This window comes from Porites lutea, chromosome 12 (genome assembly GCF_958299795.1).
Source record: "Porites lutea chromosome 12, jaPorLute2.1, whole genome shotgun sequence".
Taxonomy (NCBI): domain Eukaryota; kingdom Metazoa; phylum Cnidaria; class Anthozoa; order Scleractinia; family Poritidae; genus Porites; species Porites lutea.
Window position 1 is genome coordinate 22,611,088 of NC_133212.1, and position 27,500 is coordinate 22,638,587.

Genomic DNA, 27,500 nt, shown 5'->3' on the forward strand with positions numbered 1-27,500 from the left:
AAGTTGACATTTTTTTTCAGCCTTTCAATGATTTGACTCGACAAATTCGTACAGTGAGACCTAAAACTAAGGCATTCAGATTCGTTGAGTGAAGCGAGACCGCATCGAACGTGATCAGGAACAACAGATGTTAACCAGTTTCAGTCGTTATAATTTCCCCCGCAAGGTTTCACGTACCTTCTGTCGCCCCATGTCAGGGAATCCAAGACAGTCTCGGATTGTGGATTCCAAGCTGTGGACTCCGGATTAGTGGAACCTGGCTTCTGGATTGCAATCCTTAGTGGGAATCCGGATTCCTTGAACAGTATTCTAGCCCGCTAGATCAAGCACGGTCCTGCAAGGATATTTTATGCATCAGTCAATTCTAGCTGCGCCCAGCCCCCCCCCCCCCCCCCCCTCCCCCCGCGGGCCACTGCGGGGCATTTGCCCGCTCTGTCATTTCCGGAGGTGGGGCATTTGCAAATTTTCTGATGCCCGGGGACCAGGCAATTGCTAATCCCGGGGCTTTTCCCAAGCTTTTGATACGTACGCGACTTCCTATCAGTATATAACTACATAGAGGATTTTACTGGAAAAAAAGCATATTGGCTCATCTGTCAAGGACAGCAAAAAATTGAAGAGGGTTGTAAAGGCATGTTCTCAGTTTTATGCATGTATTTCTCCATCAATTATCAAGCCAGAATTACATAGCGAAATCGGGAGCTATCGACGTGAATCAAAGTTCTTTTAGTTAAATTGCAACAAATTTCTGTTGAGTTACATCTGTTTGAAGAACATCCTTTAATATTCACAATATAAAACCAATTGGACATAACATATAACTTTTTAGTAAAATCGATATAGTGGTCTATTATCAAAGCAGCGTTCTGATTGGTTCAGCTTCTACTACGCTATATGTTATAGCCCACTAGTAGCGAAAAGCGCCGGCTTTGAAAACCAAAACAATGGCAGCTGAATCACGTTTTGCTAGCTCAAGTTGTTTTGTCTCGATATTTTGTCTCAATATTTAGTTGGATTTTACTAAAACAATTATTCCTCTCGCCCTCATGGCCTCTGAGTCAATAGCCCATTCGGCCTTCAACCTCATGGGCTATTGACTCAGAGCCCATTCGGGCTCGAGGAATAATTGTTAAATAGTGCTCTATTAATTTTAATGTCAATAATTTTACAACAATACTAAAACCATAAATTGGTGTCGTCGCGGCGTGAAGTCTTAATTAGAATCGTAGCGCTATTACAAAGGAAGACACGTTAACTGAAACAAAAAATTGCACATTGAAATGTTTAAAATGGCACTATTGGACTGTGTGATCAGGGAAAAATGTTGCCGTGTTGACAAAGGACGGGGCATTTGCCCCCTTTTCTCGTCCCCATCCCGGGGCATTTGACAGCTCAAGAGAACCCACCGCTGGGAATTTGCCATTCAAGGCAAAAAAAATGCTAATGCCCGGGGATAAGTAGGGGGGGGGGGCTGGGGCTGGGCAGAGCTGGAAAGACTGATGCATTAACGGACGGCCATCTCGGTTTTGAATAACTCTGATGGACCGTGCGTCTGTTTCGGCGCTGGATCTTGACAATCTTATATGATCTTATGGGAAAAGGAGATTGTAAATAGTCTAAGAAAAAACTCACAGTGATTGTTGTTTTTTAGTACAGCCTTTCATGCGAACGAAAATTAAGTCAGCTGGCTTCAGATCTCGTTGTATTAACTTTATTTTAGCTAATTCCTAAAGCCACGACGGAAAAGATAAGACTGTTCAATGATGATCATGTCGAATCATGCAAGCCGAAGCCTATTTCGTTTCTCAGAAATGGCCCTAATAATAACGGTCTTGAAGATAACTTTAGTTTCAACGACTGCGCATGTATTAAATGGGGGTAATAGTGAGTCCCGTAGGATAAATGTCTATAATACTTCAGCAGACAAGATCGCATGGCATCATGCTTCTTTTAGTTTAATTTTTTCTCAACGAAGTGTCACTTCCCGTGGCAATCTTGGCAAAACAGCAAGTTTCTCATAAAATTATTCCATAGTGTGGCGGTGCTTACGAATCCTTACGCTGCAGCTCGGCGGGTTCTGATATTCGGTAAAGGCGAACCAAATTTTCCTTTAAAATCTCCTGTTCCCACTTCAGTGATTAAAGGCTAGGAAGGCCTGAACATGAAATAAAATGTTTTCAAAATGACGTCATCGAACTCTGAAAAATAACGAGTTCTTCTGAATTTTGAGCTTCTTTCGTTCAACGGTTCCAAAGTCATTTTTTCATTGCGTGCCAGTGAAAAAACAGGCCATGTTTTAAAACAACCCAAGTTAGGTCTTCCTGTCCATGATATGGGCGTGCTGCCAGAACAAAACTTCCGGTATCCTATCAACTGGGATCGTTGTTCAAGGAGCATGGTTCATGCTAAGATCTATTTGGTTATTTTTCCATTTCTGTTGGCTGCAAATCACAGTACTCAAGGTGAGTAGCATAATTATTCCCGTTGATTCCGACACCTTCTGGTCGCACAATTGGCGAAGCAAAGCTCATGCGAACAACGAACAGCCGATTAGCTTGGCTAGGTGTTTTTGCTTTAAGAAATTGAAAATTGATTACTCAGCGTAGTAGCATTGTTTATAATGGGAATCATTTTGTTCATTAGTTACCTAACGATGCGATCGATTACTCACTCCGAATGAGAGGTATTTAAGTAACTCAGTGTTGTCAATCTATACATGTTTTTTACAGCGTATTTCATAAAACCCAAGCGGAAGTTGAAGAAGCTTCATCCAAAGCAGGGGTTTGGAACCCTCTCTCCCCTCCGTTACACCATGAAAACAAAGCAAAATACGTACAAAATCAGTGTTCTTGTCATTTTAAGATTTCAATAACAAAGACAAAAAATATCCAGTTCCACAAAACTGTGTAACCGGTTTAGCTTCAAGAATGGGATCTTTTATAGTAACGACAACATTGATGGCCTGACGTCAAATATGGCAACCGGAAGTTAATATTTCTCTTTTCCTTTCAATGATCTGACTCGACAAATTCGTACAGTGGGAGCTAAAACAAAGGCATTCAGATTCTTTGAGTGAAGCGAGACCGCATCGAGCTTGACCAGGAACAACACATGTAAACCAGTTTCAGTCGTCATAATTTCCCCCGCAAGGTTTCACGTACCTTCTGTCGCCCCATGCCAGGGAATCCAAGACAGTCTTGGATTGTGGATTCCGGATTCCTGCAACTGGGTTTCAGTCTCAGTCAGTGGAACTTGGATTCTGGATTGCAATCTTAAGTGGGAGTCCGGATTCCTTGAACAGTATTCTAGCCTGCTAGCAAGCTAACCGGGGCGCGCCTCACCGCAAGAGTTCCACGGAGAGCTTGCTGGCAGGCTAACTGTAGTCAGGATTCCAAAGCCAAGGATTCGGATTCCACAAGCACATTACAAGCCGCAGGCTCGATTTTCGGGGGATTGCGACGTTCAACGTCGCAATCTTCGCATATTTCTGAAGGGCGAGGCGCCAAGTCTATTGTTTTGAACCAAGGGTTATATTACATCAAGAGACCCTGAGCCTACCTTAAAGCTGTCAACAATGTTCGTTTTATTGAGCAATCTTTCATCTTCGACACTTAATCCAGTTTATCTTAAGTGGACACCCAACCTAGTTGCTATTCACGTGCACTGTCGAAAGCATAATATCAAATAGACTTCAAAAATTCTGCATTGGAGCTTCACTCTTCGTCTTTAATTTTAGCCCACCCACTCAATAAACAATAAATAAGAACAATATTACCGAAAAATAATTACAACCGGGAACTTGATGAATAAACAATGAAAACAACAACTCAATTATCTCTCAGGGAGATCACCCGCCAAAGCGGATACCCGCGAGGTTTGTTCGGTTTGCGTCGCTAGTATAAATCTGGCCTAATTGTCACATTTGATCGAAGAGAGATATTTACGCAAAAAAAACTATCACAGTTCACAAATGATTTAGACATTATCTTAATATTTTACCTTAAACTGTCGAAATTAAAGTATTGCCGCCCGCGGACAAAACTAGCTTTTTTCCGGTTTCCGGTGTACATCAAATACAGGCATCACGCTGAATATTATCCAGACTGAGAGCCGTAGATCAGAAAAAAAATCACAATTACTAAATTTCGCTTTTGAAACCAACACCACTTGTCGTAAGATTGGGCGCATCGCATAAGAGCTAAGACTTAAGAGGGAGAGAAAATAAAATCTACTGAATTATATACACTAACAAAAATATGAACAAAAACAACAACTCTGTAACGACTAGCTAAAACACGATCGATTCAAGCTATGACTTACTTTATACTTTATCACAGCTTCTTAAGAATGGGTGCGCTGCCTGTAAGCCATTAGGAAGAGGAGAGAAAAATCTACCGAATTATACAAACTAAAGCAATGTAAAAAAGCTGCATTTACTAGCTAAAACACGATCGATTCTAGCAATGTACTATTCACTTTAAGAAAATCTCCCTTCACCTCTTAAACTTAGGCGCGCCGCCTGTAAGCCAAAAGGGAGAGGAGAGAATAATCCACTGATTTACCAAACTAACACAGCGTATGAAAACTGCAATTGGCTAGCTAGTAAAACATGGTCTATTCAGGCTACGAGTTTTTTACCGTTGAAAAAAATCTCTCTTCACCTCTTAAACTTGGGCGCGCCGCCTGTAAACTAAGAGAGAGAGGAGAGAAAAAATTACTGAATTATCTAAACTAACAACGCATGAAAACTACAATTGGCTAGCTAGCTAAAAAATGACGATTCAATCTACGAGTTTTTTACCTTAAAAAATCTCTCTTCACCTCTTAAACTTGGGCATGCCGCCTGTAAGCCAAGAGGGAGAGGAGAGAATAATCCACTGAATTATCCAAACTAACATAGCGCATGAAAACTGCAATTGGCTAGGTAGTAAAACATGATCGATTCAAGCTACGAGTTTTTTACCCTTGAAAAAAATCTCTCTTCACCTCTTAAACTTGGGCGCGCCGCCTGTAAGCTAAGAGGGAGAGGAGAGAATAACCTACTGAATTATCCGAACTAACACAGCGTATAAAAACTGCAATAGGCTAGCTAGTAAAACATGATCGACTCAAGCTACGAGTGTTTCAATTTAAATAAATCTCTCTTCACCTCTTAAACTTGGGCGTGCCGCCTGGAAGCCAAGAGGGAGAGGAGAGAGTAACCAAACTGACACAGCGTAAGAAAACTGCAATTGGCTAGCTAGTAAAACATGGTCTATTCAGGCTACGAGCTTTTTGCCCTTGAAAAAATCTCTCTTCACCTCTTAAACTTGGGCGCGCCGCCTGTAAGCTAAGAGGAAGAGGAGAGAAAAAATTACTGAATTATCTAAACTAACACAGCGCATGAAAACTGCAATTGGCTAGCGAGCTAAAACATGACGATTTAATCTACGAGTTTTTTTCGTTAAAAAATCTCTCTTCACCTCTTAAACTTGGGCGTGCCGCCTGTAAGCCAAGAGGGAGAGGAGAGAATAATCCACTGAATTATTCAAACTAACATAGCGCATGAAAACTGCAATTGGCTAGGTAGTAAAACATGATTGATTCAAGCTACGAGTTTTTTACCCTTGAAAAAATCTCTCTTCACCTCTTAAACTTGGGCGCGCCGCCTGTAAGCTAAGAGGGAGAGGAGAGAATAACCTACTAAATTATCCGAACTAACACAGCGTATAAAAACTGCAATAGGCTAGCTAGTAAAACATGATCGACTCAAGCTACGAGTGTTTCAATTTAAATAAATCTCTCTTCACCTCTTAAACTTGGGCGCGCCGCCTGTAAGCTAAGAGGGAGAGGAGAGAAAAATTTACTGAATTATCTAAACTAACACAGCGCATGAAAACTGCAATTGGCTAGCTAGCTAAAACATAACGATTCAATCTACGAGTTTTTTACGTTAAAAAATCTCTCTTCACCTCTTAAACTTGGGCGTGCCGCCTGTAAGCTAAGAGGGAGAGGAGAGAAAAATTTACTGAATTATCCAAACTAACATAGCTCATGAAAACTGCAATTGGCTAGATAGTAAAACATGATCGATTCAAGCTACGAGTTTTTTACCCTTGGAAAAAATCTCTCTTCACCTCTTAAACTTGGGCGCGCCGCCTGTAAGCCAAGAGGGAGAGGAGAGAATAATCCACTGAATTATCCAAACTAACATAGCGCATGAAAACTGCAATTGGCTAGGTAGTAAAACATGATTGATTCAAGCTACGGGTTTTTTTATCCTTGAAAAAAATCTCTCTTCACCTCTTAAACTTGGGCGCGCCGCCTGTAAGCTAAGAGGGAGAGGAGAGAAAAATTTACTGAATTATCTAAACTAACACAGCGCATGAAAACTGCAATTGGCGAGCTAGTTAAAACATGATCGATTCAATCTACGAGTTTTTTACCTTAAAAAATCTCTCTTCACCTCTTAAACTTGGGCGTGCCGCCTGTAAGCCAAGAGGGAGAGAAGAGAATAATCCACTGAATTATCCAAACTAACATAGCGCATGAAAACTGCAATTGGCTAGGTAGTAAAACATGATTGATTCAAGCTACGAGTTTTTTACCCTTGAAAAAAATCTCTCTTCACCTCTTAAACTTGGGCGTGCCGCCTGAAGCTAAGAGGGAGAGGAGAGAATAACCTACTGAATTATCCGAACTAACACAGGATATGAAAATTGCAATTGGCTAGCTAAAACACGATCGATTTAAGGATCCGAGTTCTTTTTACTTAAAAAATCTCTCTTCACAAAATGCATTCCTATAATCCATTCCTCGAAATTTGGATCTGCAAATCACTTTCGGTGTAAATTTAACATCGTGCAGAAAATACTAAACGAGCTGGGCCCAGTGTGACATAAATTGAAGGAAACCATTACATTCACGGACAAAAGATTATCTCCTTTAGCTATTCAGATCCAGGAGGCACTTTGGATAAGACTAAACAACCTAAAACTCTTATTTAGCCGCAAAGGAAGAGATTTACGTTTCAAAAGAGGTCGAAGAAAGTGCTCTTGCATCAGAGGACAAATCATGCCGACCAGAAACAATAACCGCAGAAAATCAATATGCGTGTCATGACCTCTCAGTATGAAACAAGCGGCAAAATTCACATTTACTCATTCAAAGAGTAGAACCCAGAATATAATATACCCACCAGAGAAAACAATTTTTGGAACAAGCAGCATTTTGGCACGAGGTAAAAGTCGTGTGTTGCCTACCTTTTTACACTCTGTTAGATGGTTCGAGCATTTTGGCGGGATCACGGCTCTTTTGGCGCGTGTTGTAAATGTCCTTTGAATTATAATATTTGTGCGTTATTGTATAGTGATCGAGGATATACACAATACCAAAGGCAAGTAAATATTTTCCTCAGTTTTCCTCAGTGTCGTCAAACCGGCTTCACCGATGTGCTCGAACTTCGCATGCGAGAGCCATAACAAGCTGCTCCTCTACCTTTTAAATAATAAAGGTCTCTCTTACCTTATATCGGCGAACACAGTTTCTGTCCTTCGGACATAATGCCAAATAACATCCAGAACTCTTCACGTTGAACTTTTGAAACCATTTCGGCGACAATATGTATGACTTACCAGGTAACGTACCGAATAATTATTACTTTGGAGGGTTCGAATTCGACCTTCATAAAGCGCTAGATTTTGCCTTTCGCTTAAGAAACGAAAAAAATATTTCTTTTTTTTCCAAGACTTGCACCAAGACCCTTTTTTAACACCAACCATGAATTCAAGTATTTTCATTAAGTGATTTTAACGAGAACCATAGCTGAGTTAAAATATCTCGCTCCGATGGTATAAATTCGGCGCGCAGAAGACAAGCTCTGATATTTGACGCAAATTTGTGTCCTGTCCTAAAATGAGTTTATTAACAGATGAACTGACAGAAAGCGATTAATGTGCACACCTGAGGTGCGCAAGGAAATGTGTCAAAACTAACGCCTTGTAGTTACTTGAGTCCAGTTTGTGGGTATCTCCATGGAAATTAAGGATCCCTGGTGCGTTCACGAAAATCGACCTTGCGGCTCGTAATGAAGTTTCTTAGATCCCGGAATCCGGATTCTCTTACACAGGGCAACTTGAGGGCGAAATCGTGCTTGCAACTCGCGCTTATACAGTAAAGGAAAGCACTTACTGTTAATATATGTAATATATATATATATATATATATATATATATATATATCTGTGTGATTTTGCGAAAAGGTGCCCGCTTGAACACGGACATCACCCGTGTTCAAGCCAGTGTAGCCGCAAAAAAAAAAAAAAAAAAAAAAAAAAAAGGGGGCTTGCCGTCTTGCTAGGTGTCAGCAGAGAGCCCAGGCCCAGACCTATCCGTGGGTGGGTGGTTCTCTTGTTTTGTGTCAAAACCAGGGGGGTAGGAAGGGGAGATTTTGTCACCTTGATTAGGGGAGATTAATAAAGTTATTATGATGATGATGATGATGACTGGATTTATGAAAATAGTGGAACTTGGATTGCGGATTCCAATCTTTAGTAGGATTCCGGATTCTTAGTGCTGTATTCCGGATTCCAAAGCCCAGGATTCGGGATTCCACACCTTAAATTTCCCGGTTTCTGGATTCCACATCCAAAAAATTTTCCCGATTCCCTTATATGGGGCCAAGTTTTAAAAATAAGAGTTGCATGAATTAGGGCCAGGTACTAATCCTTAGAATAAGAAAAAAGGTTAAACTTAGGATGGCAACACTCTCCGGTAAAGCATAAATTTCAGTGTGCATTTCAAAATTTATTCGTATTTGTAAAGTGGTGGGTCACTGTTGCAAATTCCAGGGTTTTATCAAAATAATGCTGTGATTGAATTACAAGCCTTTTTAGTGGTACCCACTGGTTCCCATTACGCAATGGTCATGTGTGCTATACGTGACCGAAATTTTGCCATACCTGGAGATTTCTACTGTTTTCCTTCCCGATAGGATTGACGAGAGTGTGACGCTGTTATAGTTATGGTTTGCATAATAAGAGTAATTCTCCTTCGCAGCCGTTATTAGGGTGGTCACGCAACGCTCCTCCCCACTAACGGCGTTTGTGGGGCGGAGCGTTGCGTCACTACCCTAAAGAGACTCATAGGAAGTCGGGGTTGTTAACGTCGTTTGATTCAGTTTCATTGACGGAAATCCGTTTCTTTCGAAGGTTTTGAAAATAATGGTAAGCTTCGGAGACGCGTACCTTGATCAGAGAACCAAATTTATTTGATCGCAGGTTACTAGTCTCTGAACAGTAAACAACATCACGTCGCTTTTGGCGCGGAAGCTTCACTTTCCCTTTAGTCTGTGGCGTCAAAAAATAAAAACTACATGATTTTCATTACGGAGGTTTTTAATTAACAAGAACTGCTGGAAAAAATTACCATGAGCAGAGAATTAAAAAGACATGGTATATTTATTTAGTCTTTTGATAAGAAATCTAATCTTCTAAATTTTCCTTTCTTTTTTTTTTCTTTTTCAGACATTGTTACACACAAAGGTAAAGAATTCATTCTTAGTTTTATCGCTCAGCATCCCCAGCTACTACTATCTATACCATACAATCCAGGGAAGAACACGCTTTACATCACGACCGTCGAAAACACCAAAGTCAACGTTCACGTTCCTGCTCTAAAAGGCCAACTAGGGGATCAGCAGTTCTCTGTGAGCGCTCTGGGCGTTAAAGTGGTCACTTTACCAGGAAAAACACGTTTTGGTGAATTCACTGGAAAGGACACAAAGGGTATTCGTATCACAGCAAATAAACCGATATCCGTTTATAGATATGGATGGATTCTCCTAGGGTCGCAGCACATTGGTGAAGGCTTCCTTGGCTTACCTGTGGATGTACTCGGAAAGGAATACATTGTCCCAACGTACCTTCCTGTAGGAAGCTCTATTGTGCAGGTTGTAGCTAAAGAAAACAATACCCAGGTGTCTTTTATGTTGCGCCTACCGAGGGGTGGAAGAGTTTATTATGGAGATAGATATTTGTATAGTGGAGAACTTATTAACACGACTCTAAATGATCTGGAAGTGTTTCAAGTTCAGGGCGATGATGATCTCAGTGGAACAGTGGTGACATCATCCAAACCTGTTGCTGTGTTTTCTGGGGATGACTGTACTATGGTGCCAGCTAACAAATTCCCGTGTAATCACCTTGTAGAGCAAATCCCTCCGGTAAGCGTTTGGGGTAAGGAGTTTATTACCAACCCTACCCCTGATAATTCTGGTGGAGATGAATTTCATATCATTGCATCAAAAGATAGCACAGACGTTAAGGTGGACTCGCAGAGAAAAAAGATCCTTAACAAGGGGGATAAATACAAAATTCCTGTACCTTGGAATAAGACTTCGCTGATAACCACGTCTAATCCGAGTCTTGTTGTGCAATACACCAGCGGTGCTGGCAGCTCGCCATCAATGAGCATTGTGCCTCCAGCACAGTGCTCCTGGAATGACTACACAGTTTACGTTCCAGGCGTTGATGTATACGTAAATGTAATCATTGACACCGCTTCACGAAGCGGCCTTGGCGTTAAAGGCCCGGTAGCCTGTGGGCCATTTAAGTGGGAGACTCTTTTAGGAGGACGTTCCCTGGGTTCACTTCATTTAAACACAACGGGAGTTTATCATATTTATCATAATGACCTTCTTGTCACCTTTACATCCGTTTTGTACGGAACTTTTTCCGGAGCGAGGTTCTCATTCCCAGCTGGCTTAAGGTGGGAGTTGCCCATTGACCAGAGATGTACAAATTCTACGATACATGGAGGTGATGGCATTGACAACGATTGCGATGGCATAACTGATGAAGAATTATTTAATGGCAATGACGATGACAACGATGGTCAAATTGACGAAGATCTGGCCACAGCACGACCGAATGCTACATTTCCCAAGGATTACCTTTCAGCGCCATTATTATCGTGTGATTCATCCTCAAATGTAGACGATCCTAACCAAGTGGGATTTCCAACTGTGGTCTCTACTTCGGCTCTTTGCTCCATACGTGGGGATGCAACAATCCACTCTGACGACAAAATTGTCAAATCTGACCCTTGCTATCGTGAAATCGACCGTACATGGAAGGTCAAAGATGGTTGCGGTAATGAGATCAAGCATGTACAACATCTAGCTATTAGTTCTCCAAATGATCCAAAGTTGACTTTTCCACCGGATCTAACCCTCTTTTGTAGAGACAAGAAGTACCTGGATCCTACATTTACTGGTGAAGTTTTGACCGAAGTTGATCGGTGTCTTAGAAATGTCACCATCTCCCCCCACAAGGATACGGTCTATGGCGAATGTTCCACCGAGGAAGCTAAAATAGAGCGAGTGTGGACAGTGATAGACAAATGTCGTAGTGACGTCGTAAACACTCAAGTGATCAAGCTGGTGCCTAAAGGTTAGTGAAAATTATACAACAACAACAGTCAATCTTTATTAGTGCTCCGGGGAGAAAGGGAAGTAAACTACTTGTTTAAAATAAGCAAGATCGAGAGCACAGCCACTTAGAAATAGTAAATGCTAGAAAAATATTTACATTTATGTTAAATAAAGAAATACACACGTACAGAGACATAAAGAAAAAATACTAAGCAAGGGCTGTGTACTTAATTGGCTGTAAATAAAGTAAACCAAAGATCCAATCAGTATTTAGAGCCATACATTCTTTCAAGAGCGGCTTTTTGAAACAAGAACGACCCTCAGATTTAAGATCCTCTGGAACAGAATTCCAAAGTTTAGCGGTGCTGCTATTAAATTATCCATAGTTGGCCCTAGTCTTAGGTAAAGACTTTTTAGAGGCTAGTCTGGTTTCATATTGATTTACTTTTCTTATTTTTGTTGGTCAACTGAGGCGTTTAATATCGCCGAATATAGCCGAAGCTGTAAAGTAGAGAAACTCGTCGTGTGACTTGTTGGGCGGTATAATGGATGCTTACATATTGGGAACACTGGAGGGCGTGCCCGCTGATACAGTGGAGGATCCAGGGGGGAGGGTCCGGGGGGTCCAGACCCCCCTATCAGACCGGACGCTTGCTTGATACTGGAATTGTTGTATCGACAGGATCGTATATCACCTTTCAAGTGGCTGATTATTTCAATGAAACGCGCGTTAAATTTTGTCACTAAACTAAATTCCAGCGATATTAAAAAAATAATAATTGTTTTTGGGTAAGCAGTTGGCGATTAGCGCTCACAGATTGAGAAACACGTGGTCGTCTCTGTGAGAACTAATTTGCCCCAAAAAAGTCCAACAGTCCCTTTTGAACCAAAGTTTGGACCCCCCACCAATTAAAAATTCCTAGATCCCCACCCTCTGTGATATACCATAAACTGCTGCTTATAAGCCGCCCCGCTAACAAACCCCAACCCCCCCCCCCCCCCAAACCCATTCTTGCCTAATCTACCTGCAAACAAAAAAAAATACATCCGATTATAAGCCTCCCGGATGTGATTGCCCCTCTAACTTCTTTTCAGTTATTGTATTGAAATGAATTCGATTTATTATGACGTTTTGAAGCTCCATTACTGAAACCAGTAAGTGCAGAACGACCCAGAACGTGTTTTCGTCAGCGCGTATTTTTGTTTGCGAGGAGCTTTTGAATTATTAAAGCTTTAGTAAGAAGAAAAAGGGAAAACAAAGGGAATTTCCCCAATTTTTTTTTTAGAAAGAACGGCCTGGTTGTAAAAATTTATATGGTTGCTGGGCAGACACCTAAATCAATTACGTGCACTGCATTCGAAAAACAAATCATTTTGGCTCCATAGTTCCAGATGCAATATAAAAAAATGGAATTTAGAAATAATCTCCTGGTAAATTGAGATTTAGGTTACTTTATCATATTGAGCACGTTCATTGTAATCGGAAAACTATAGCGTCAAAATTAAATATTCTCGTAACGTGTATACCTTGTGAACTGTTTGCTTTGAAAATTTAACTTATCTTTCATTTTAGGATCAAAAAGGACCACGAACTTTGTGACAGAATTTAGCATCACAAACAAGAAATTTTCGCCTGAACTTTCAGACAAGACATCATCGCTCTTTAAAACAGATGCTGCTACTTTAGAAGGCGAGGTAAGAACAAGATGCTATCTTACATTACTTCCCGTACGTTATGTTGTATATGCTAGGCTATGCTACCTAATGTGTTTTTGTGACCATATGAAATGTAATGTAATGCTTCGTCAACCTATGTTAGTTATCATAGCTACACAGTTTGTGGAGATTTTTATTTGCATTTTTTTCAGATGGAAGAGGCATTACAGTTTTCAAAATTAGGAAAATTCTTTGTAGATGCAAAAGTTATTGAATTTAGGTATGTATATATGTATGTCATAATATAATGGGTGGCGGAATGTAGTTCCAGACTTCAGAGGCTATACATAGTTTTATTGCTGTAGCTCTGTTTCGTATGGCCTAAGCTCTACCTATACACCTCCTTTAAACCAACGACTTACATTAGATGCCACCCGTTAGTGTTAGGTCTCTGATTCACAAGATTCAGGATGAGGCTGTATTATAATGAGTCAGCGGTAATGATGATGATAGTGGTGGTGATTCAGTGGTGGATCCAGCCCTTCAGATAAGGGGTGGGGTGGGGGGGGGGGGCATCATCCAGACTCTGAGATAAGGGTGGAGGGGAGGCAGTCTCAAAAAAAATTTGTTTGGCTCTTTGGGCCTCAGTTTGGTCTAAAAATAAGGGGGGGCGCGGACTCCCCTGGCCCCTCCCATGGATCCGCCACTGTGATCATGCAGATGATGATGGCGTTGATGGTGGTGGTGACGGTGGTTGTGATGATGGTGATGGTGGCGGTGATAATGGTGTTGATTATGATGACGATGGTGGTGATGATGATGATGATGATAATGATGATGATGATGATGGTGGTGGTAGTGGTGTTGGTGGTGGTGATAGTGTTGATGGTAGTGATGGTGGTAGTGGTGGTGAAGATGGTGATGATGATGATGATAACGATAATGGTGGTGGTTGTGGTGATAGTGTTGGTGATGATGGGAGTGATCATAACATTAGTGATCATAAGATGGTTATAGCGTTGTAATGGTTGTGATGGTAGGTATGTAGGTAGGATAAAGGCTCGCTACGGCCAGTAAGGCCCATAAGGCCGTCAGTTATCCTGGTTTCAGTAGCATAAAGCACGACATACTGCCAGGGTTACCCCCCGCAGTATGTTGTTTCTACCCGTTTACACACCTGGGTTAAGTGAGGTAAACTTGTCTCTGGAAACAATAGGATTACAATATGTTAATCACTAAACAAACACGCCTCCACGGTAGGAGCATCATTTACAGTACACTGCTCGGGAGTTTCGCTTGCATGAAATGTATGTTCTCCCGGAGCAAAGTCAGTGACAATTTTCTGATTTTAATTAAAAGGACAAACGCGCATGCGTTGCTTAAATTTCTTTTTTTGTGTTTCCTCTGATCTCCCATAAACTTTCCTCTTAGAGAAGGGAGTGTTGTCACGAGCATGCTTATTAAAGTAGACATGCAGGCCAAAGTTGATCATCAGAGCCTTTTTGACATCATGAATGACACTCTGGGTAGTGGAACATTGGGACAATATCAAGTGGATCCAAGATCAATTGCTTTAAAAGGTGAATTCTTGGCTCATAAATTAGTAATTGAAAACGTAATGATTATTCACAATTAAAACGCTAGGTCGTCATTTCGCATATATTGTTTGCTATACTATTTTTTTCGCTTAATTAGCTAAGGTGCTGCCACCTGAAAAAAGGACATCAGAAAAGAGTATCATTTCACTGTTATCTTTTTCCCACTGGCATATTTTCTTATCCTCTGCCTTTGTTATTTTTTATTTGTCAAAAGTTTCCTTGTGTGTGTGTGTGTGTGTGTGTGTGTGTTTTTTTTTTTAATCAGACTATGATGAATGTAAAGATCCGGGGCGGAATGATTGTCACAAGAAAGCAAAATGTACCAACACCGAGGGTTCGTACAATTGCACCTGTATCGATGGTTACGTTGGAAATGGCACTCTTTGTCAAGGTATGGTCGCTATTTTGTTGTTTGCTTCGCTGATCGTCACTATGTGGTGTTTGCTATCGGGGAGAGGGGTGAAGAGAACCGAGAACTAATGGTAAGGGTAAATATTAATAGAAAGGAGCTGTGTCATAAAATTTACAAAATTCAAACAGTGGTAACCGTCACCAAACTGAGTGAACTATAAAAATAGCTGCTCAAAATATGAAAAGAAGGTATAACTAACACAGCTAACACAAAAAGGAGAAACGGATGGCTGGTTTTATGCTGCGTGCGTTTACCTACCTTGTTGCATGTTGTTACATGTTGTTGCATGTTGTTGCGTGTTGTTGCGTGTTGTTGCGTGTTGTTGCATGTTGTTGGATGTTGTTGGATGCTGTTGCTTGTTGTTGCGTGTTGTTGCGTGTTGTTGGGTGTTGTTGCGCAAAGTTTGAAACTGGTCAAACTTTTAGCACCGTGCAAACGGGTGCAACATTGTTGGCCAACAAGTCCCAGCGTTGTTGGGAGTTGTCGCGTCCGTTTGCACGTAACTTGAAACAGCTCGAACACACTTTTTAAGTGACGTTTTTGTAGCTTTCGCCGCCGTTGTTGCTTAATCTCCCCATTGATAACAAAATGAACTGTGCAAACGTGACTTTACTTTTTTTGATGTCTTTTATAGGCTCAAACACAATTTCTCTTTCGTGTCTTTCTTGTTTTTTAGCTCCACCCTCCATTGATTACACTGATCAACCATTAGTATCCGCTACTAAGGAAAACGTGACTCTCACATGTCACGCAAGTGGTCTTCCTGAACCGACTTTCACATGGATAACCCCTGATGGAACTCTAGTTAACGCCACAGCACCGGTTCGCAAGGTCGCGGAAAAACTTGACGACGACAGTGAAGTATTTACTGGGAAAGAGCTCCAAGAGGATGGCTCTCTTTTGGTTTACTACACTCGTGTCGATGACCAAGGCTTCTATAAGTGTGTCGCGACCAATGATTTGGGGCAAGCAGTAGGGAATGTCAGTCTGACCGTAAGAGAAGGTAAGGTTCTCTTTTGTTTGCGTCTTTAGGGACCGAAACGTATAATGTGACAAATTTAATATTTATACTTGGCCAATGATATGTATTGATAAATCTATTCACCATTGGCACATCTCCCATAATACACCCTGTTTGCGCCCCAAACTTTCGTTTATATTTCTCCTGGGTATTACATTACAGTCGTCTCAAGAAAAATTGAAGACAATGGTTATGCAAAATTTTGGGGGGCAACCAAGGTGTATTGTTGAGCGTTGTCACTCACAACGTATCTATGCAAATTTATGGGAACGTAAGAAAGCGTTTACACAAGAAAAGAGTTCAACTCCCACAGGACTGGTTTGCAACACCAACATGGCCGCCGTTTTATTGTTTTGGAACACCGATATGGCCGTCGTGATGGAAATTTTTTCCCAACAGTGCGTGCTCTTATTGGATACTACGAGTTCACATGACATCTAACAGTGACGCTGTTTCCCGCCAAAATCTCTGAGCTGGCAACATTGCAAAATCTATGCCGTCAGAGGGTAACAGCTGTTACCCGTGAATGTTGACCGCTCGCGAGATTTATTTTCATAAATTTGTACACGAAGAAGTTATTCTTCGTGGACTGTATAACAAATCATTCTAAGACCTCGGAATAATGTACATGATAATGCATGATTATATTATGTCTCAAATGAAATAATTCTTAAACACATACGAAGAATTATATCGAACACGAGAAACAGCTTTCCATTTCTCATCAAACACATAAAAGAGAAACATCGGACAAACACGTCGTCTTGTAAAATTTTCTGAAGTATTTTTCACTCTGAGAAATAATGTTTATTTCACCATTTTATCTCCAGACATTTTGGAAGTAAGTGCTGTCGTTACTCTTGAAGAAAAAGTATTTGATGAGGAACTGGAGAATAAGACTTCTCCCAAATATCAAGAACTGGAGAGAAACGTCAAACAAGAGGTGAAGAATTGAAAACTACTTTATTTCTTAGTGTCGCTCCATGTGAGGTATAATCCAAGACAGTCTTGTATTCTGGATACCACGTTGTGGATTCTGGACTATAGGTAGTGGATTCCGGATTATAGGTAGTGGATTCCGGATTATAGTAGTGGATTCCGGATTATAGCTAGTGGATTCCAGACTCCGGACTATAGGTAGTGGATTCCGGATTCCTGGGAAGTGGAACTTGGACTCCGGATTACAATAGTTAGCGGGATTTCGGGTTCCTTGAGCTGAATTCCCAGTTCTGGATTCCACAAGCAAAATTTGTAGGATTGTGAATTCCTGATTACTTTACAGGATGGGGACTCAGTTACCTGTATTCAAGCCTCTTTTTACTGTACTGTACAGTAATTACCTTTGGTGTATTTGTTTCTTTAGTAAGTTGTTCTCTTTCTTTGCAGCTCACCGTTTTGTTTCAAAATATTACAGGATTTCTAAGAGTTGACATCCTTGGCTTTTAGTAAGTAAATCTGATTGGTGTCTTTTAGATTTAACACTGACGTACAACGTGGGAGGGGGTGGCGCACAAGGGGCTGGGGAAAGGTTAACTTCCACCCATCTCCCCCCCCCCCCCCCCCTGCTGCCCTGTGGATTTTGCTTTGTTATGATTGCCATCTTAGAAAAAGGTTAAAAAAACCCATATTCAGTAAAATAAAGTAGAAAATAAAAGTATTTTTCTTCCTTACGTTTTACAGTGTTCCAAAAGCCAACATTTTGCTGTTGTTGCTACTACTAAAAAGGCTACAAACTCGTATTTTTTTGCTGCTAAATGACTCTACCTCATTCGGGCGTCCTATCTCCTGATCAACACAACCGACTGTCGACTAGCTATCGAGGAGAAGAGGTTCCGACTCAGCAAAATCCGATAAAAACCTTTAGTGTCTTTTTCTTTCAGCAACGGCAACGTTAAAGTACGTTTTCGAGTGGTTGTGAAGGTGGACAAGCAGGAGGAGAAACCCGCTGAAGTGGTAACTAAAGTTGGGGAAACTCTCCGAGATAATGTTAAAAAAGGTAAAATCGGGAACCTTAAAGTGAAGGAAACTTTGGAAATGGAAGGTAATGTGTTCGTTCTTTTCTTCTGTTCCATAACTAGCCTTTATTATGACCTAATTAACAATTAGCGGATAACACCCTCCGAGATCTCAATAATTCTTCATATGATACGAAAGTCGAATTCAATAATTGTTTTAATTATTCATTCAAAATAATTCCTAGTTAAAAACAGAGCTGAAGCATGCTTACTTCCATCGATGTTAAGTTCATCTTCGATAATGCACAGTTAGGGTTGTTCAGCTCCGCAAATATGCTCCAAATATCAGATGTCACCCTTCGAGTTGTCTTCTTGCTGTTCTTGTCCTGTTTTTAACTATTATTTCGCCTAGTTCTTACTCTTGAAATGAGTGAAATGTCCGCCATTTTTGTTTTCACAACCAAAACAACTCAACCTCATCCCCAGGTCTTCTCGGTTAACGGTGCATTAACCTGCAAGAAGGCTGCACTTTTGACGTCATCGGTTCATTAGACGCAAAATTCTTCCAAATTTGGTCATCAGTAACTGATTATGGTGAATTATGCGTGTGCTTTTGACCAATCAGAATCGGGGAATTATTTTGAATGAATAATAATTTCTGTTCACCAGTTACTTAGTTTTTTTTTTAAGAAAATTGTACTGCGCCTGAGCCTGAAGTAATTTAACCCCGGTTAGTAACGTCTGCAAAGCAGCACTGATATCCTTGTTCAGGGCCCTCAACGGTCTCAGCGAGCTACCGGAAATGCGTTTCAAATTTCCCTTCAATCTAATTGGAAAATCGACAATGGCTTTTTAACAGGCCAATCATGGAGTGTTCTCAAATCCTAGTACACAGGTGGAGGCGTAGAACAAGGATTTTAGCGTTGTTTCGCAGACAGACTTAACCAGAGTTAGTTTCGTTCGTGGCGCAGGCGACTGTGCCTTATCTTTGGTCAATATTAACTAATAGATCTTTCCACAATTTGCAAGGTCTGTATGATGTCACTATGTCCCTTCTTTTCAGGATGTATGTATTTTACCTACCCCTCCCCTAAGCCAACATTAACACTTCTCACAGAGGGCAAAATGATGGCTTAGGGGAGGGGTAGGTGGACATTTTCCCACAAACGTTAAACGATCCTATTTTTTTCTTCTTATTGTTGACTTTGTGAAAGCATCGTTGAGTATTTTTCTGTGGTGGGGTGGTTGGGGGAGTGGGTAGCAAGAGGGTAGCAACAGTGGTGGGGTGGTTGGGGGAGCGGGTTTATTGTTTTGTTTGCCATAAATTCTACAAATCAAATAAAATCTAATTATTTAAACTCTCATGGCGAGGAAGCCCAAAGAGAAGCCACCGGCTTATAAGGAATGGGCTCCCTCAGTTAGATAATTAGAACAAAATATTATCATAATTACACATGGGGAAATCAATGGCAGAGATACAGTAAATCTTAAAATAAATATATTAGATAGTGGAACTAATCATAGTTCTAGGCTAAAAAAAGCGAAATTACAAAAAGAAAAAAAAATGAAAATAAAAGAGCAAAGGTAAAAAAAAAATACAAAAATATGTATATATAAATTACTATTTTTGATAAGAGGAATGCTTTCAGCTTACAGCAAAAGGAAACGGTACTTGTTGCATTTCGAATTTCAAAACTAAGAGAGTTATTTAATAAGTTATTTAGTAAATTTAGGAGCAAGAGGTTTTGGGTAGCAAGAGGGCAGAACAGTGGTGGGGTGGTTGGGGGAGTGGGTAGCAAGAGGGCAGCAACAGTGGTGGGGTGGTTGAGTGAGTGAGTAGGAAGGGGCAGCAAGAGAATTGTGCAGTTTTGGGATCACTCCTCTCCCCCAGGGTGGCCCCTGTTCAAGAGGCGACGCATGTTGTAGGTTATCGCCTTGCTCCAACAGGTATGCTCCCGCTGCTCCATTTTTCTCCTTTCCTCAAAGATCAAAATTACCCAATTGCAGTTGGATAGAGGATGTATGGTAGACAAAGCACCACCAAATAATTGTGATATCGCCAAATTAATGAATATTTATTACAGTGAAGTAATAGCTCTCAGAAGCGGAAATGCTCAGGAAGCAAAGAAGGTGTCCAGAGGACAATCCCCTTATTAGAATGTATGTTAAAAGAGTGTATAATGTATTAATTTTACTGACGTGTGCATAATTATTCTTTTGTTTTAGAAGTTCCTCCTCCTCCAGTTAACGTCCAGTACAGTGACGTCAAACAAACGGAGGCTCGTATCACGTGGTCACATCCTGAACTATACGAAGAGTACGCCATTAGTAGTTATTCGCTGCAGTTTAAAAAGTTTGGAACAAAAACATGGACACAGTTTGCAGACACTCGGGGAGACAACCACAGGCTTACCAACCTTCAACAAGGCACTCCTTACATAGTGCGACTCAAATCCGTAAACAAGTTTGGAAGAGGAGATCCCAGCGAGACCTTGGAATTACAAACAGAAAGTAGGATCAGTGTGTTGTTGCTTTTACTGTCTTGAATTAGAGGGTAGACTGCAAAACAGTCATTTTTTTTCTCTATTCACAGTCTCATGTTCCATTTTCACCATCGCTTCAGGCCTTTCGTTAGACCGCTTGCTTATTCTTGACCTACACACAAATACAGGCTGCCTTGCGAATGCCTTGCAGTCAAATAAAATGGTTGATAATTTAATGAGGAATAATGTAAAAGTAGGAAGCGGTACAAAGTAGAATGGCGTTTTTATTTCGGAAGACATCGCAAATATAACGTTAGTGTGTGAGGTGAAGAAGGGATGGCTAAAAGCGGGGACATTTACAAACGTCAGACATGTTTACTGAGTTCCGTAGAGTTCCTGTGTTTTGAGTGACGGAATGATGCAGTGTGGTTTCTGTACCTAGTTTTGAAGGCGTTTTCTGTGAGTCCGATGTATGTTTCAGAAGTGTTAATAGGGAACTTAAGATGGAGGCGTTTTCGGGGCGACGGCGACAGCCGTCGCTTCCCGTCAAAAATCGAACATTAATTAAGATCGCAGCTCAGAAGGACGGCGCCCTTAATTAGAAGAATACCGACGAGGAAAATATGGCTTCACATAAAGAATTACGAGAATAAATATTTGCTATGCAGACAACATGTATCGGATGAAGAGTTTCTCGTTTTGTGGGAAAATTATGAGTCCAAAAATCCCGATTTTCCTCGGGACAATTACGATCCGTTCACGCTAAGAAACATGCGGGATGCAGCTGAGTGCAAGGCAGAATTTCGTGTTGAAAAAAAAAAATTATCTCCACAGGCTTGCCGAAGCCTTGCAAATTCCAGGAACATTAAAATGCTACCAAGGAACCGTATTCTTAGTTTGGTATTGAAATAATTCCCGGGAAATACTTGCATGCAACAACAAAACAACGGCAACAACTTTATTTCATTATTCCCAAGTTATTGAGCTATTTTGAAAAAATAGCTCATATGTCAGTGGTGTGAGCGTATGTATCTTTGTGGCTTTGTATCTTTGTAACTTTGTATGTTCGGATGTTTGTTGCAAGAGCCAATAAGGTTGAAGGTACTATGAGTTGATGCTAAGGAACCAATGAGATCTTGGCATCTACTTAAAAATCACATCGCTAAAGGTCGAACAAGGGCACTTTAAGACCGCCATCTTGATTCTTTACAATTTGTTCGTCTTTTATTACGGCTACAGGTGTTTGGAAACATTATATTAAATATCTTCATGATTCAAACGCTGCGTACAGTGATGCAGCTGTTTAAGGGTTCATATTTTAGTGTGGATGCTACTTCAAGACATTTCTGACCGAATTCGGCTATCGCGAACGGTACCACGCACGTATTTATGAGTTGTGTTTCACCTGCTTCAAGGTAGAGTATAAACGATCATATATTTTCAAAGCTCTTCCAGTGAAGCAATAATTGATATTTAGATATGGACTTTAATTCGAAAGTATGCGGCCTATAAAATGTGGTTTTAGAAGTTTGAAAAGCAGCTTATTTTTTTAAAAGCTGTAGCGAGTATTGTTAATCCTGTAAACAGCTGTAGAAATATTATTCTCTCGCTTACAAAGTTCAACAGACCTTTTTCGTTCCGGCAAAACAACAACAAAAAGGAATAATAAGTGAACAACATGATACATCCTTCCTGCATACTAAGCATTATAGTTATTGAAACGTATTTTATTTAGTAAAGATGCGTATAAACTTAAGTAGAAACAGTAGCGTTAGGGAATAAAATTGGAAGAAGCTAGTTGACACAATAATTAGGTACTGCTTTATTGAGTGGAGTAACATGACATGAGCAGAGATATATTTCGGCAGTTTGATAATTTTCTTGGTAGTTAATAAATGTTAGGCTATCAACCTTGACGTTGCATGAAACATAATTGAATGAATGATTTTCCAGTAATCGGAGACTTAGTTATGCGCACAGGATTATGGGATCGCCAGGGGGCAAACATTGCAAGTCGCTACAAAGAAATGTATGGCATGGAGCTGTTTCTCCGTTTAAAAGCAGTGTCTTTGGACAGAGAATGCCGCATTTTGCCGTGATTTTATGAGAAGCGGAGGTGACTAATGTTGGTGCGTTGATTATAAGTTTTTTTGTGGGATCAATGCGATGAAATCTATCGTTAAACACTCTTTCTTGCGAAAGGTCCGGACTGTGAAATTTACTGAATGGTCTCGAAATATATAGTACTAACTTACCAGGTATAAATGAGCGGGGAATGTGGACTCATTTATTAAGCCTTTCCAGTTGTAAGTACATGTGCTGATATTTACAACGAGTGTAATTACGTTCGGCTCGGCGGCGATCACAACGCTGTGCCAGTTTGTGACAACGATCGAAGGTAAGCTTAGGTATTGTCGAATTTGATATGTATTATCTTTAAAAGCAAAAACATCTTCCCCACATTGGTATATTCATTCCTTCTAGCCAAAAAAACACAAGGGAATGTTTTGTCATGATTCAGAGCACCAATGAGTTCTAATGCCTTTTCCGATCATTTTGAGGGAAGATATATAGAATCTCTGAATTTCGCACATCAACTTGGTATTTATTTACACACTCACTGCTTTTGTATCGGAAATCTTACTCGTTCGTACGATTTCTGCCTCATCTATTAATGGTTAAATACCATGTACTTTCCATGAAATATTTCGTAGATGTTACTTTGTTTATACCAAAGTAAAGGAGGATTTTTTATTTTTATGGCCACGTCCTACGATTGTTCAGCGTCATAACCCGCACAGAGCTGATCGCGGCCGAGCGTAGTTGCACTCGTTGTAAATATCACGACACTAAAAACTAAAAAGCTTAAATGAGCCAATCCCCCTACATGTATACCTAAATTTGCAGTATATATTTCGAGACCTCTTCTTCATGTAGATCACTGTGTAAATTCAGTAAACATAAATTTCACATTCAACCTCACGCAAGGAGTGTTTATCGATAGAAGTTATCGCATTAATCACACAGAAACTTGAAATTTCAACGCACCAACATTAGTCACCTCCGTTTCTCATAAAATCACGGCAAAGTGCGGCATTCTATGCCCAAAGACACTGCTTTTAACGGAGAAACAACTCCACGCCATACAATTCTTTGTAGCGACTCGCAATGTTTGCCCCCTGGCGATCCCAAAATCCTGTGCGCAAAACATGAGTATCCGATTACTGGAAAATCATTCATTGCAGATGTTGTAATAAGGCCGAGGTGATTTCTTAAAATCGCTTGAGAAAATTTTGTAGTGAACAATTTGCGTTTTTTTTAAGTACGAATTGTAAAAGGGCCAAAGACCAACATCTTCACATGCAAATCGTGTGCATGAGTTATTTTTATAATTCTGTTTACTCGATTACTGTGTGATAACTCGAATCCCCTCACGTACGAACCACGGAAGGGGCAAAGTCCAACACTTTCACGTGCCATCTGTGTGACTGTACATCTCATGCAGATTGGCTTTTCACAATAGTAATAGTGACTTGAACGTATAAAGACCTGTTTCGTTTAGTAACCAATGCCCTAAAAAAGGCTCTTGTCTTTTAAGAAGCAATAGCTTTTAAAACATGAAGAAATAAGTTGTTGGAGTTAAAGACTGTCTCACAAATGTTAATAAATGTTAGGTTATCAACCTTGACGTTGCATGAAACATAATTTAATTGCAGATGTTGTAATGAAGCCGAGGTGATTTCTTAAAATCGCTTGAGAAAATTTTGTAGTAAACAATTTGCCTTTTTTTTAACGTACGAATTGTAAAAGGGCCAAAGACCAACATCTTCACGTGCAAATTGTGTGCAAGAGTTATTTTTATAATTCTGTTTACTAGTTTATTGTGTGATAACTCGAGTTCCCTCACGTACGAACCACGAAAGGGGACAAAGTCCAACACTTTCACGTGCCAGCTGTGTGACTGTACATCTCATGCAGATTGGCTTTTCACAATGATAAATAGTAACTTTGACGTATGAAGACCTGTTTCGTTTTGTAACCAATGCCTTAATAAAGGCTCTTGCCTTTTAAGAAGCAATAGCTTTTAAAACATGAGGAAATAAGTTGTCGGAGTTAAAGACTGTTTCACTGAGTAGAATCGCACGTGAAAACCTCGTGAATTATGATGACGCAACCATCTACCTCAATGATAAAAATCCTGGTATTTCGTAAGTATTCAGTATTCGATGAGTCACATTTTGGCTTAAGAAACTCCGAGGAAACCTTAGAGTTTTCCTTCTAATCAACGTTTGGTGAGTAGAAATTTATTTTACTTTAGCAATTTGTTTAACTTGCACCAGATGTAACTGGGAAAGACAGAGGAAAGTGAATACATAGGTTGAGGATCGACTCAGCTGAGCGTTTCGCGTTTTCATTTATGTAGCGCAATACCCAATTTCGCACAAAAACCAAATCTACATTTAGGGTGAAAAAGGTAGATTCATCACTCTTGGTAAGGTTACACCGAAGTATTATAGTTACACTGAAGCATTCAAAATAGCTCATGCACGTTGAACGTGCCTATGTTTTAGTACATGGTATTACCTACTATTCTATATAATTTTCAATGCGTTTCGTTTATACGACGATATTCTAACGAAAAGAGCGAACCAAAAACACACAATTAACATATCGGAGTTCATATTTTTTGTCTGGATACTTTTATTTGGCTCGTAGGACAATTTTGTCCATGTCAAGCTCACTTACGGTTGGCTGTTTGCCAAGTTGGATCTTGACCCTGTGACATGAAAACACAGAAACATTCAAAGATGTAAGTTTAGATAACACAGCTTGGAAATCGAGCTTGAAATGTGCCTCAAAGAAAACAAGGACAATTTAAGAACGATAATCTGCAAAATTTTGAAATGGAAGTTAAATACTCACGTTTTCGCCACAACGCCAAACAGCCCAGTTTCACGTCGCCGACGGGACCACGACGGCAAGGTGGTAAGTAGGAGCATGCGCAATATCCAACAAATGATGATGTCACGTCCGGTTGAAGTTGCCGTCGCCCCGAAAACAGCCTGCTTAAGATCCGACGACGGCAGACGTCTGTGACGGCGAGCGGAAGTGAAATTACTGCTAGAAAGACTTCCGGCTGCCGTCGTTGCAAAGTTTCCCGCCGTAGCGGCCTTGTCTGTGACGTGAAGAAGGCCATTTTGCCGTCGCGTGTAAAACGTGAGTAAACTTGATCAAAATAATGCCATTTAAACACATTTTGAGCGAAATTCTTTAGTACTGTTGACAGTTTATTCTCAGTAGACCATTTTTGTCGAATTTCTAAGCGACTTAAACGATTTGAACACGGTATTTAAATTAAATTTGTTTGCCCTCTCTAAACAGTTTGACTCGTTAATCGCCATGGACTCGCGATCGGTCAACTCGACAAAGAAAGCAACCCAGTAAGGTTTACAAGTTTTTTCTTGTGTTTGTTGCTGTGTTTATTAACAATTATGACATCGTAGACTTGTTTTGGCATTAAATTGAGGTCCAATGGATTATGTCACTCATCTTTTCGTCAAGCCTCTCGGGGTCAAAATGTTCGTAATTCTGGTAGGGAAAATCCGGATTTTTAGATCTGTTGACATCATACAACAGTAAAAATTCATCTTCTGAAATGTCGCTATCATCGAAACTTGTCAGTAACAATTCACGAACCTTTCTAAAAGTAGTCATCACTCTTGTATTTATTTCTAAACTTCAACAGGAAAAGGCGCTACAACAACCCGCCGTCGCGCGAGCTTTCTTAATGCTATTTTTCGCGCCATTGCGACGGCGACCTCACCCCAAACCCCCTCGACCAAGTCTGCCGTCGCAGAATCTCGCCGTCGTCGGATCTTAAGCTCACTAACGTCTCTATCTTAAGTTCCCTATTGTCGTTACGTTTGACGGTTGCTTGGTAGATAACTGATGATTGAAGGCTTGGGCGGGAAGATGAGAGACCCTGGGAACGAGGTTGCAAAGAGAAATTTTTAATTATCTGTCGTCCCGATCTATCATCACTTAACAAACGTAACGAACTTGTATCTTCTTGCCGCCACAGAAACAACGCGTTGCTACGTAACAATTTAAATTTAAATTTTCCCCAACATTGTAATCTCAAAGTAGATAGTCGATGGTTATGAATGTTCTTATCTATAAAATCCCCTGAAGAGTGAGCGATCACGAAAAAGGCTTGTCGGGATGAAAGTGTATTTTTTTTTTCCTATTTCCAATATTTATATAATATTTATATACACCCGTTTTCAAAAAGGTTTTCATATAGAGAGATATATAGATAGATATATATACTTTTGTTTCTTGCACGTGCGCCCGTGTGCATTTGTCACTTGTTATTGTCCAACTTGTGAAAAACTCGGTTCACGATAAATTTTTTCTTCGTCGGGTTTTTTGTTCCAATTTGAAAAGAACATGTCGTTTTGAGTTTTTTGTTTTCTTAGAAAAATGCATGCGCCCTGCGATACAAATTTGCAATGGCGAATTATATAGCAGATTTTGGAAATGAGGAAAACATCCCGCGAAGCAGCCGATCCGCGAGTTATACGGCGTCACCGAATTGGTAGGGCAAATGCCATGGCATCTGTAGCAAGTGACGAGTCATTTTTATTGATGGAGTGTATTAAAAAATGTGCTGTCCAGGAACGTGCTTAAGAGAAACTGTAAACTAACTTGAAAGCATTTGTGGCCGAGATTTTATTCTGTCTTTAATGAGACTTTGCCTTACTGGCCGTGATTTTACACGAAAAAAGGTGAGACATTAAGATATATCACCAGCTCATCATGGTTATGATAAAGTCTGCTTCTATGAACCTCGTCAACGTCTTAGTCCGTTTTAATCAACTGCTATAATATTGTTGCTCCTTCCCACACATCCAATATGGACATCCACTGTCACATCTTCTTTCTCAGCGGTTTCGAAAACACATT

At 40.3% G+C, this 27,500-nt stretch overlaps 2 protein-coding genes across 2 annotated transcripts in view; both read left to right on the top strand.

Annotated features, from left to right (window-relative positions):
* The window catches only part of LOC140921790 (uncharacterized), a 16,054-nt gene extending 911 nt beyond the window's left edge, over positions 1 to 15,143 (top strand). The window contains exons 2-6 of the mRNA XM_073371790.1: positions 9,503 to 11,428; positions 12,983 to 13,104; positions 13,278 to 13,345; positions 14,497 to 14,645; positions 14,929 to 15,143. Of these exons, the coding sequence (XP_073227891.1) occupies positions 9,503 to 11,428; positions 12,983 to 13,104; positions 13,278 to 13,345; positions 14,497 to 14,645; positions 14,929 to 15,143 (2,480 nt within the window). The remainder of the gene's footprint in view (positions 1 to 9,502; positions 11,429 to 12,982; positions 13,105 to 13,277; positions 13,346 to 14,496; positions 14,646 to 14,928) is intronic.
* Positions 1 to 27,500, top strand: part of LOC140953897 (uncharacterized) — a 131,255-nt gene that overhangs the window by 99,130 nt on the left and 4,625 nt on the right. Inside the window, exons 9-13 of the mRNA XM_073403274.1 lie at positions 15,752 to 16,078; positions 16,927 to 17,039; positions 17,483 to 17,541; positions 17,977 to 18,137; positions 20,278 to 20,562. Coding sequence (XP_073259375.1) covers positions 15,752 to 16,078; positions 16,927 to 17,039; positions 17,483 to 17,541; positions 17,977 to 18,137; positions 20,278 to 20,562 — 945 coding nt within the window. The remainder of the gene's footprint in view (positions 1 to 15,751; positions 16,079 to 16,926; positions 17,040 to 17,482; positions 17,542 to 17,976; positions 18,138 to 20,277; positions 20,563 to 27,500) is intronic.